Source organism: Pelodiscus sinensis, chromosome 2 (assembly GCF_052426305.1).
Source record: "Pelodiscus sinensis isolate ZL-2025 chromosome 2, ASM5242630v1, whole genome shotgun sequence".
NCBI classification, from domain to species: Eukaryota; Metazoa; Chordata; order Testudines; family Trionychidae; genus Pelodiscus; species Pelodiscus sinensis.
The window spans coordinates 92,191,416-92,204,356 of NC_143053.1; the positions used below are offsets into that span (position 1 = coordinate 92,191,416).

At 41.4% G+C, this 12,941-nt stretch overlaps 1 protein-coding gene across 3 annotated transcripts in view; it reads right to left on the reverse strand.

Annotated features, from left to right (window-relative positions):
* The window catches only part of CDH19 (cadherin 19), a 169,316-nt gene that overhangs the window by 31,988 nt on the left and 124,387 nt on the right, over nt 1–12,941 (reverse strand). For 2 of the 3 annotated variants that reach the window (XM_075921029.2, XM_075921030.2), the window contains exons 4-5: nt 5,057–5,176; nt 3,040–3,204 (exon numbers count right to left, since the gene is read on the reverse strand). In XM_075921029.2, the coding sequence (XP_075777144.2) occupies nt 3,040–3,204; nt 5,057–5,176 (285 nt within the window). The remainder of the gene's footprint in view (nt 1–3,039; nt 3,205–5,056; nt 5,177–12,941) is intronic. The other variant, XM_075921031.2, reaches the window with a different exon arrangement.

Consider the following 12,941-nt stretch of genomic DNA (forward strand, 5'->3'; position numbering starts at 1 on the left):
GTGTGAGCCAAAGATTCTCCTGTCTGAAACATTTAACAGTGACCAGGGCACAGTTTAGGGTTCGTCAGTCAATGCTGGCTCCCATATCTGCAGTTCTTGCGGTCATTTCCCACTAATTAAGTCAGGTTGCAGCTGATTTTCAGCTTGCTGACTGGTGAAGCTCTAGCATGGCTTTCTCACTCCTGGACCATCTTGAAATCTTAATTCAAGCCCTGGTAGATCTTCAGTGACCCTAATCATGAGTGTACAGCTGAGGCTCCTTTTGGAGCATCGTAGCAGGAACATTGGCTTGTTGCTAAGTGTGCTGTGTGTAGATTGTCAGGGTAATGGATACTGAATGGATCAAGGCTGCACAATATTGTCATTTCAACTTTGGCCTAAATGATGACCTCAAGAAGAGCTGGACAAAGTGGACTCTTCACCCATTCTGGGTGCCTTGATTTACCTCAGCTTAATGACTGACAACTGCTAAATGAAAGGATGTCAAGAAAAAAAGATCAGCTTTCTGATTCCTTCCAGCTCTACCATTTCTGGCTCACCAACCTTGGCTCCTTCCCCACAGCCCAAACTCATACCACCTGACCAAATCCAACCCCATCTCTCTGACACAGAGGGAAAAAGCAGTGTTAGGCATTGGGGCATGGCCTATACAGTGGAAGAACAGGACACTTTGTGTTGGGCTGCCCAGCCAAGGTCCCTGGTCACAGATAAGAGAGGTCTGGGATGGGATGGTGCTACCTAGAGTGGGTATTTGGAGATTGATACTGAAAGGCAGAGTCAGTATCTGACACTCTGTTGACTGATCTTCTGGGGTTTAACTAGGCGGGTCTAGTAAGGACCCACTAAAGCAACAGCTGATGGCATCCCCATCAACCACAGAACTCCAAGAGGAATAAGAGAAGCTGACATAGGAGTTCCTTCCATTGACCTCTTGCAGTGGGGATGCCATAGAATTTTGACTTAAGGTACTGTGACGGGACAGACGGCCCAGCCGTGCTGCCCCGCACTAAGGCAGAAGCTGGGCAGTGGGCAGAGTGGACAGAGGGGGTGCCGGGTGGCAGCAGACCGGTGGCGGAGAACCTCGGGGCTATGCCGACCGCGTCCGGGGCTGCCAAGACCGCGGGCTGGTGGCCCAGCCATACGCGGCCTGATGACGTCATAAAGGACATCATCCGGGGATCCCAGAGGGGCGAGGCGGCGTGCGCGGGGGTAGCCGGTGACGCCAAGACACGGTCCTTTCAAAAGGGCCAGGAGCAGGAGTGGACGAGGTGGGGGGGAGCAGCGGAGAGCGAGAGCGTCCTTCTAATCCCCTGAGGAGACAAGCAGCGGTAAGCTTGTCCCTGTGCTGGGGAACCTGAAACACCGACCAGGAAGAAGTGGTCCTGGGCAGGGCCGTGGCCCCCGTGAGCAGAGGGTTTAGGGGTTCCAGCATCCTCCACTGTGTAGGGATGAGTGTCCCTGCCTTAGGGCCCTGGGCCGGGGCTCGGAGAGAGGGAGGGCCCAAACCCCCTTCCCAGACCATAGAAAGCAAGCGAGTCAGAACACGAAAATATATATAAAAATTGGAAAGACCATTCGGGGAGAACCGTAGACACGGGATGGCACCCCACCCAAACTCGGGGTGGATCTGGGTAAATGGGTGACAGGTACATTGACTCCAGCTACACAATTCCAGGTGCGAGAATCATATATCTTAAAGCAACTTTCTTCCCCAATATAGACCTGGCCTGATTCATTAAGGAAGCCAACAAGCTGGTTCTGGAGCAGCACTAGCTCACAGGCTGCTCAATTGCCATGTCCTCTCTGCTTCCCTGTGCTTGTCTCTTACCAAGCCTTGATCCTGTGCTGCTCCTCCACAGCTCTAGTGCAGATCCTGCCTGCACTGATCCTTGCTTCCCTCTTGTCCCTGGTTTTCTGCTAGTAAGCCATTTCTCACCTTTGGCTCTGCTTCCTGGCTCAGACATTTGGACTCTGACCATTAGCCTGACTTCTACTACAACCTCTAGGCCTGGCCATTTACAGCTCAGGCTCAGGGAAAAGGGAAGGGAGGAGAGAGAAGACTGAGGTTTTATGCTGCCTTTTTCCATGCTAGGCTGTGGGATCCTTAGGGAGGGCAGCAGAGCAGCTCACATTGATTCCTGTGGCCTTTTTAAACTATTAGGTGAAAACCTCACCCAATTAAAATCAATGGCAAAGCTCATATTAACTTCAGTGGGTATAGGAATTCATCTGTTAAGTTTAATTCTAGTCATTAAAAGTCCTCCCCCCCAATTATGTGAACCTGCATTATTATTATTATTTATTTATTTGTTTTTTTATTACTGTTTTTATTTATTTACTTTAGGATTCTGAATAAAAAGTATCTATGTCCAAAATTATTTCCTACCGCTTCATTCTGGAATTAACATTATTTTCCAAGTTTTTATAATTAATCTTGATTTTAAGAGTAATGACCAAAGAGTGCAGAAAATCAGAAGTGTAACAACTTCTCTCTAAGTACTGACATCCTGGGAATACTTCCACTAAAATATGATCTCTGTATTAAACCGGCATTGTGTGATTATATTTTTAGAATGCCGCTGCATGCTATATACAGAGGAGATGCATAGCTTCCCTACTAGTTTAGTTTGTATTATCGTTTAATTAGTCAGTCTTGAAGGAGGAGATTTTTATCCATAGAGAAATCTAATTTTACGGTTGTCAATATATCAACAGTAATAAAGAAAAATTATGTTCTAAGCCCCAAGAGAGAAAAAAAATCTAGTTTCTTTTTATTTAACTTCCCTACAGTTGGTACTTTTAAATCTTAAAATGATAACAAAACAACACTAGCTTGAGCTCTCTAGCTATTTAGTACAGGCTATTTGTTGTGGCAAATATTATTCAATTATCAGTCTTTGATTTGAATGTAGGACATAAAAGGCAAAATATATATCTGATCTAAATGGGTATTCCAGAGAACTCATACAAGTTGCACTAGGACTAATTTTGTCCCCACAGTTTCATGAGCAATAATCACAATTTTTGGCATTTACTCACTTTGTTGAAATGTTGGCTTGTTGTCATTAATGTCAGAGAGGTTGATGGTTACAGTTGTTGTGCCTGAAAATCCACCCATTTGCCCAACCATATCTTTGGCTTGGATAATGACAAAATGTTGCTCCTTAGTTTCTCTGTCCATTTGGGAAGAAATTCTAATGACACCTGAAAGATACAGATAACTAAGCACATTATTTACAATGTCTGACCATATACTGTATTAAGAGTATAAAACAAAGCATCGGTTTCAGTTCTACTAAGAGGTCTCTCAGTTCCTAACATCTGGGGCTCGTCTACATTGGCCCCTTTTCCGGAAGGGGCATGGTAATTTTTGAGATCGTAATAGGGAAATCCGCGGGGGATTTAAATATCCCCCGCAGCATTTAAATAAAAATGTCTGCCGCTTTTTTCCGGCTTTTAGAAAAGCCGGAAAAGAGCGTCTACACTGGCCAGATCCTCCGGAAAAAAGCCCTTTCAAAGTAGGAATAAGAGATCCTCCGGAAAAGGGCTTTTTTCCAGAGGATCTGGCCAGTGTAGACGCTCTTTTCCGGCTTTTCTAAAAGCCGGAAAAAAGCGGCAGACATTTTTATTTAAATGCCGCGGGGGATATTTAAATCCCCCGCGGATTTCCCTATTACGATCTCAAAAATTACCATGCCCCTTCCGGAAAAGGGGCCAGTGTAGACGTAGCCCTGTAGTCTGAGTTTTTTCTTCAGTTCCTACACCCTTGCTTTGTGCCACCTTCCCATTCCTCCTTATTGCTTCTTTATTTTTCCCTGCACCTGCCATCCCTTCCCTCATGCCAAGGGCTCTATGTGACTCCTCTGCACCATGCCAGAGTCTCCTATGCCAGGGCTCTATATGAAACCCTATTCCTCCATGTTAAGGATTTATGTGCCCCCCTCTTTTGAATATCACTCATTCTCTACCCATGCCATTTTAAATTATATTGGGAGGTTGGACAGAAATGGGATGGGGTTATGCTCAAAGGTGTTAACTGGCGCCATCAATCTGTGGTTTAATCATTATATAATAGCAGAGATGCTTGAAGCTGGGTCTCTGCTAAAGAGAGGAAAGGTGGGAGGAACACATGTACTCCCATGCTCCCCCAAAACAATGAGTTCCCGATTATTGGTTCCTAGAATATTCCCTGAAGTTTTGAAATTAATCAGATGCTGTGCTGAAAAATTGTTATATTACATACATATAGATAAACAGACAAATCAGACAAATGCCATCAAGTTTTTGAATATGTGTCCATAGCCAATAACATACACACTAATTAGTTCAGAGCATATGTAGCATTGTGTTCAGAGTTAGGAGTTCTTGTTTTATATGTTCCTGAGTATCCCACAATCTCTTTTTCCCCTTTAGTAAGTCATTTATCTTTCTGTGCTTCAGCTTACTCATCCCAGAAATAATAATAATAATAATCTACCTACTTCAAAAAGGTATTAAGACATAAACAATGTTGGTTAAATTTTATTTGAGGTGGTAAGCATAAAACAATGTAGACTTATTATAAGTCCTGATATTTAAGGTTTTCATCGTTAGCATTATTGAACCAATTTTATATGTGTCTTAAATATAGGGATGTATCTGAAATGTCTCGCAGGCTGAGAATTTCTTAGATTTATGTGAAATGCATTCCATTTTATTTAATGAAGTGACTATGGGTACCATCCAAAAACAACTGAGATAAATGTGACTCATTACATTGAATTAAATGGTCTCTAAATCAGCCCTTAAGGCCTTGATCTTGCACTAATCAAATCAATAGGGGTTTTTCCATTGACTTGTGCAGGAGCAGGATCAAGCCCTAAATTAAGAGACATTAGGATACTACACTTGTGGGAGCTATCACAGACTAGAGTGGTTGGTAGATTGATCTGAGGAAATTATATTTGTGCTGCCCTGAGCTAATATGATTACGATCTATTGTATTTTTTATCGGACATTCAGATATTTTAGGAGAGTTCATGAATGAAGTTTGGGTTATAGGAAAAACTAGCAATACCTGTCTTTGGCTCCACAGAGAAGTAAGGCTGTCCTTGTAAAATACTGTATAGCAGACGGGCACTATTGCCATAAGAAGGATCATCTCCATCTGTAGCTGTTACCTGTATCACTGAAGTACCTTAAAAGAAGTGAAATCAGATGTAGATCTATAGTCATAGTTATAGTTATATTTGTTTAAAATGAAATGACTGCTTGATATCTAAATAAAACCATTCTCTCTTGGCATATCTACAGCTTTTTACAGTATCAGATCCTTCTCCTCTCCAATACATCTGTTAGTCTATAAGGTGCCACAGGACTCCTTGTAGCTTTCTCCTCTCATCTTTTTCTGCATCTTTCTTTTACCTGCTTAATTGAATAAAAATATATATAGTTTTGAACCAGTATCTCTTCTTCTCTCATCTTTTTCTACATCTTTCTTTTACCCATTTCACTGAATATAAATCAATTCATACTCTATGGAAACAACCCTGGATACTTCAGTCCTAGCAAACTACCACCCAGTGGCCATCTAAATGCTAATATTCTAATCCTTGTATAATCTGGATTCAGGCCAGGAGAAGGAATAGAATCTGCCTTAATGGCACTGAGGGATGATCTCCTACTATCCCTGGATAGAAGACAGGCATCCATTCTCATCTTCTTGGACATTTCTGCAGCATTCAACACTGTTGATCACAAGATTCTGCTATATTATGAGAGAGCTGGCAGGGGTTCAAGGGAATGGATTTATATGATTTGAGTTGTTCCTGGAGGAATGCACCTAATGAGTAATGATGGTCACTGCACCTCTACCACTGGACCTTTTACTTGTGCAGTGACACAAAGATCAGTCTTTTCTCTGGTTATTACACGTTGAGTGTGTAATAACCACTCAGTGTGCATAAATCACTGAGTGACCTGTTGAGATCAAAATGTAAATGCCAGCAATATGCTGCTGATACACAGTTGTACCTAACCTTCAACATATATGACCATATCACAACCATCACCAAAAAGCCCCCGTGCTTGGATGAGATCAGCTTTTTGATGAAGAAAATTGGCTGAAGCTATGGCTGATCAAGACAGTAGTGATGCTGGCGGGTAGAGGACAGAACTTTGAAGAGTTTGCAACCACAGCGCATGCACAATTGGTCAGTTCAGTCTGTAGTCAGTTCAGTCTATGGAGGAGTATCCTTACATTCGTTTTTGAGGCTGAGCTCTCACATATTAGCATCTACACAGAAGACTTTCTACTCCATCAGGAAGTAAGGACCATTAAATACCTCATAATATTTTTGTTTCAAGTGTAAGGCTCTTGTCTTTGACTTTTGCATATATGTACATAAACATGTAGTCCCATCCACTCCTATGATTCTGAAAGTGGCCCACTCTCATATCATACATTAGAAAAATTGAGGACAATATACAATATTTGCCAACACAGAGATAAAAATCCCACTGTAAAGTCATAATTAATCTTTTGTTTTAATATAAATTGAAAAGGAGAATAGAACCTGTACAGAGGCTGAAAAAGAGAAGACATATTAAGCCTTCTATTGTGGCCTATTTTTGGAATATACACTATTCCATTCTCTTTCTCTGCACAAGCTGAGGACATAAAATGGTTAGAAGTAAAGTATAGTGTATTACCTCAAGAGGACATCAATCTAGTTCCCTGCAATCATGACAGGACTAAATACTCTCAAGACCATTACTGACAGGTGTTTTCCTAACCTGCTCTGATATATCTCCAATGATGGAGATTCCACAACCTTCCTTATCATTTTATTCCAGTGCTTAACCATCCTGACAATTAGGAAGTTTTCCTAATGTCCACCCTAAACCTCCCTTGTTACAATTTTTAAGCTCATTGCTTCCTGTCTTATCTTCAGAGGTTAAGAACATTTTTCTCCTTCCTCATTGTAATAACCATTTATGTACTTGAAAACTCTTCTCATGCCTCCTCTCAGTTTTCTCTTCTCCAGACTAAACAAACTCTCTTTAAAAAAATCTTCTCCCATAGATCATGTTTCTTAGACCGTTAATCATTTTTGTTGATCTACTCTGGACTTTCTCCAATTTATCCACATCTTTCTGAAATGTGGTACCCAGAACTGCACACAATCTCCAGGTGAGGCCTAATCAGCAAGGGATAGATAATTTGGGGTGTGTCTACACAGCAGGGCTTAACTCAAAATAAGCTATGCAAATTCAGCTATGTCAATTGCATTATTTTGAAAGAGGGAGTATCTACACAGCACTTATTTCAAAACAGAGCACTTTTCCTCCAACTTCCCTTACTCCTCGTCCAATGAGAGTTACAGGAGTTAGAGTAAGAAGTCCTCCACCTTGACATTATTTCACCATTATTTTGAAATAGCTGCCTGCTATGGAGATATGAACTAAATTATTTTGAAATAACACTAGTTATTTCCAAGTAATGTTTCTGTGTAGACATAGCCTCTTCTGTTCATCCCTCTGGGGCACCTGATACTGACCATTGTCATTAGGATACTGGATTATATGGACCTTTGATCTGACCCAGTATGACTGTTCTTATGTTAACAGTTTTTCAACCAGTTATGCACCCAAATTATAGCAGCTCCAGATAGTGAAATTCAAACTATGTATGTAGATATGCTGCTTAATAAACTACTGGAAGATGGTCAGGTACTTTGGTGATGAGTGTGGTATAATAACCCATATAAATTAGGAGAGAATAATACCCTATGCCCTATTTCTAACCATTTCATGTACCCAACTAGTGCACCGAGAGAATGATATAGTTTACATTCCCAAAATAGGCCATAATAGCAGTCTTAATATGTCTTCTCTTTTTCAGCCTCTTTTTCAGGTTCTATTCTCCTTTTCAGTTTATATTAAAACAAAAGATTAATTGTTACTTTCCAGGGGATTGTTATGTCTGTGCTGGCAAATATTGTATATTGTCCTCAGTTTTTCTAATTTATTATATGAGAATGGGCCACTTTCAGAATTATTTTCCTTTGGAAGTTTTAAATTGTTTTATTAAAATGCTCTATATAACAAAAGAAAAGAAAACAAAGCAAAACAAAAGACGAATAGTGTGTGAACCTTTAATTTAAAACCTACACAGAGGCTGACAGAAATAAACTGTTAACAAGCAAAGCAGCCAGGAAAGAGAATAAGACTCTGATAACATTTTATATCCTTGAGGCCTTTAATGAGCCTTTTCTACTGCAAAAGAGATAGCAAAATCAATCTGCAGAACACTATTTCATCTGTAGTTGGGAATCAGTCATGTCCTAGATCCAAAATTGACAACATCCCCATGGGCCATCCATGAGGTTATCCTTACAAAAAATATTCCTCTGCATTATCATTTTATAAAATAATGATTATGTTTATCTTGTTTCTTAACTGACTTCTGCATAAAAATACCCCTCTTGAGGAAAAAACAAGACCTAGAGCCATTTTCCATGGCTTTCTGACATATGATCACAGCATCACATCTTATCATAAGACAGTCTCTCCTGTTGCATGTTTTTCTCTGATAATTAAGTCAGCAACACCTGGAGGGTTTGGGGTCACTAGTAAAAAATGCAGAATCTTCTCAAAATATTTTGCTCCAAGAGGAGGCCTGTCTCTGGATACTGACATACTCTTTTAGAAGCATCTCAGACTAAAGGTTGTGTGTAACTTAGCAAGTCTGGAGTGAAGTGCTGTTCTTGTCCTATTGACTTTATGAGGAGCTCTGTGTTCAAAATGTGCCTATAATATCAATTTTGGTAGTGAAACTAATGGGGGAAATGGAGAGGAGCGAGAACCCCCACTGGTGGCCTTTAGATGTATATGTGGCATTTTTTCTAGAATATTCTGCAAGGGCCAATCTACCTATTGGCAAATGAGGCAGATGCTTAGGACAGCACATTTTAGGGCCTCTTAGGGGCAGAAATGGGATCAGTGGCTGTGATGATGGGGGGGTATGAAGCTGGTGGGGCTGCCCAGTGCAGGTTTTGGCTGGGGCTCTAAGGAGACAAAATGGTCTCTCTGCTGGGCTGGTGGAAAGGTGCTCCGACCCCCTTTCCAGTGCTTCAATGGGCAATAAGCATCCACCAAATAGGCTCCACCTGCTGAGGAAGCACTCTCACTCCTTCCTCAGTCAGTTCCTCCCCCCCCCCCCCCCCGCAGCAAATAAGATTATGGCACCAGGTAAGTCATACAAGGAACAGCTCTGAGCTGTTCAGCACCTGGATCTGAGGTTGGGATTCTGGTTATATGTGCAGTCACCCATTATACTCTGTGTTGGTGTAGAACTTTACCTGTGGCTGTGTACTCACTCTTGGTGCCCCAGCTGCTGTGGCCACCACCCTGGGCTCATGCTAGAGCTGCTGGGTGGACAGGCAAGGGAAGGAACCGGGTGTGTGGATTGTGGGAGGACAGGCAGAGGGCCCCATTCTGGATAACTGAGGGTATGTCTACACTACCCTCCTAATTCGAACTAGGAGGGTAATGTAGGCATACCGCACTTGCAAATGAAGCCCGGGATTTGAATTTCCCGGGCTTCATTTGCATAAGTGGGGAGCCGCCATTTTTAAAACCCCGCTGGTTCGAACCCCGTGCAGGGCGGCTACACGGGGCACGAACTAGGTAGTTCGAATTAGGCTTCCTAGTTCGAACTACCATTACTCTTCATGAGTAATGGTAGTTCGAACTAGGAAGCCTAGTTCGAACTACCTAGTTCGTGCCCCGTGTAGCCACGCTGCACGGGGTTCGAACCAGCAGGGTTTTAAAAATGGCGGCTCCCCGCTTATGCAAATGAAGCCCGGGAAATTCAAATCCCGGGCTTCATTTGCAAGTGCGGTATGCCTACATTACCCCGCTAGTTCGATCTAGAGGGGTAGTGTAGACATACCCTCAGTGCCTCCCAGGGCCTGACTGCAGAAACTAGATGTAGTGTGTGTCCTCGGCCCCAGGGAAGGGAGGAGACAATGAAGCATCGCAAAGAAAAGATGGGGAGTGCTATAATGGTGCTATATACACTTTTCTGTTGCTATTGAGAAATTTCAAAGATAAATTGACAGATTAATATTCAACAAGCACAAACATTTGAGGTTTTCAACTTCAGAAGCAACACTGTTCTTAAATAAGACTATAACTAGTTAGGGGTATATATACACTCAAGTACATAAATGTTAATTCAAAACAAGCTGTGATCTAGAAATAGAAGGTCACCAGAGATCAGTCTCACTTAAGCACTCCAGGCATATGAAAATCACTGTTAAGCATGAAAATGATGCAGCCCTTTTGAAGTAACCAAGTATTAATATTGACAAAAGCTACCACTGTGGATAATCCAGTGGATACAGTGTATGATTGATGCCATCTCTGAGACAGGAACCAAAATACAAACAGTAAAGCTCAGAAGTGTGCTGTTTTATGGGATTATATTTAATAAATCAGGGATATAAATACACAGAAAAAGAGATTGCTTATGTGACTGCAATATGATGATTACAGCCTATCGGGTCTTCTTCAGTTTCAGCCATGTTTTATTGTCTACACGTTTTATTTAAAAATGAATACATGCAGGTTTGATGAGTATGTCCAGTCCAGTCCAGTCCCTCTCGTTCTGTGTTGGTTCTGCTGCAGTATAAGAGTAGATAAGGGAGGGTTAATGGACCTGGAGCTCGAAAAGGTCAGGTGGGCTTTTCCAGGCCCAAATGCAGGGAATAAAAGGAGATGTAAGCAAGTAGTGGTAATCTAGTAAAGGTAGCCCACACTGAAGGTCAGGGTAAATGCAGCCTTCCAGCTTGAACCTCAGAATGAGGAGAACTTCTATTTTAAGACTTGGAATATATTTTTGAAAGGGGTCTTTATTTTGGGGGGCTTCTCACATCTTCCAAGGAAGGACATTCTCACCAGGGATTCAAGGTGGACTTGGTGCTGGGCAGCTCAACAGCACATTTTCTCCATGGTACCTTCTTTTCCAGTTTTGAGTTCCTTAGCTCAGATGGAAGGTATTTTCAACTGAATATTAAATTGTGTTACCAAAAGCAAGAAGTTACCGCAGTAGAATGGTACTTCATAAAGATGTTAACACAGACAGTTATGCCTGAATAAAAAAAATTGCAAATGTTAATATGCTCTTAGCATTCCTGAAAGAATAGAATAAATAATTTTTGCAGCTTTCTGCTTGGCATTATGAAATAAATCAGCAAATACAAGTATTATACTTTATACTAATGGGCTCACACATTTTTAAGACACTCTCTGAAGTTCCAGGAGTGAAAAAGACATAACTGATAGGCTAATCAGTATTGTTCAGAATGATGATTCCAGTTATGGAACTATCATTTATGCAGGAATGGAAGTATGGAAGGGACCATGAACTTGACTTTAGTATGCTGAAGATGCACGTTACTGAAATGTACCATCACTTTCACAGACTTGTGTCTTTGAATACAGCACAGTTAGAGTATATAGTACTGATACAACAGTGTGGACTCAAATATGTGTTTTATGTGCTTAAACGTAAATCTAGAAAATAAATCTATTTCCACTTTCTTTATGATACTACTCTAGAATCTACTTGGCTATGTCTACACTGGCATGATTTTCCAGAAATGCTTTTAACGGAAAAGTTTTCCGTTAAAAGCATTTTCGGAAAAGCGCCTCTAGATTGGCAGGACACTTTTCTGCAAAAGCACTTTTTGCGGAAAAGCGTCCGTGGCCAATCTAGACGTGCTTTTCCACAAAAAATCCCCGATCGCCATTTTTGCAATCGGGGATTTTTTGCGGAAAACAAATCTCTGCTGTCTACACTGGCCCTTTTGTGAGAGTTTTTCGGAAAAAGACTTTTGCCTGAACGGGAGCAGCATAGTATTTCTGCAAAACCACTGACAATCTTACATGAGATCGTCAGTGCTTTTATGGAAATTCAAGTGGCCAGTGTAGACAGCAGGTAAGTTTTTCCACAAAAGCAGATGATTTTGCAGAAAAACTTGCCAGTCTAGAAACACCCCTGGTGTACACTGCTTTCTGGTACTTGGATTGTTCTCCTTGTTATTGGTGTAACTATCAGTGTCATTTAGCTATTCTAACATATTAGGTAGCTACCGGAGAGTCATATGGGAGTATTTGTTTTCCTAACTCGACCTCCAAATCGACAAAAAATGTTATGTACGGAAATATCATTGCATCTGACTCTCATCCATCCTATAAGATGTACTGCATTTGTACGAGTTTAATAACACTATTTGAAGCACTTCATGTAAAATCATACCAAATGCCTGAGGAAAAACCACAGTCTTGTACTCTCAGAAGAGTCCATTTACTGATACATGTTTCATTTAGGATGACACTTGCATATAAAAGCCTAATCCAATTTAAATGCCTGAGATATGGGAGGTCTTAAAAATCATACTAACTTTTCTACTAATTTGCATTGATGTTAATATAAATATTGGCACTTGAACCTAACTTTGTGTTTAATTTTACAATGTATGTGTGACTGAGGGGATGGGGGGGGTCAGTGTTGGGAGCAGGGACATTCCGTATGCACACCAAGTAATGCATTATTGTCTTTGGTGATGCAGTGCTTGCTGTCCCCTTATTTTCCTTGGTCTGAGCTTGTCTGCCGACAGAGCACTCTTTTTCCAAAGCAGAAGATGCACAGCACAGAGCCATGTGGTGCTGATTGCTCACTGTGTGATGCCCAGATCTGAAGGGATCCTAAGCTAGAAGATATTAGCAAACTGACATGCTTAACTCAGCCAAGGGGAATTCTGTGTCTGCTGGGAGAAAAGAAAGAACTGGTGTGCTGAACTGGCATGCAAATGAGGTCACAGAACTTTGTTGTTTCCAGGTTGTCTAGAGGACGTTTTATTGGGACTGTTGTTTCGGGATGATGAAAAACTGAG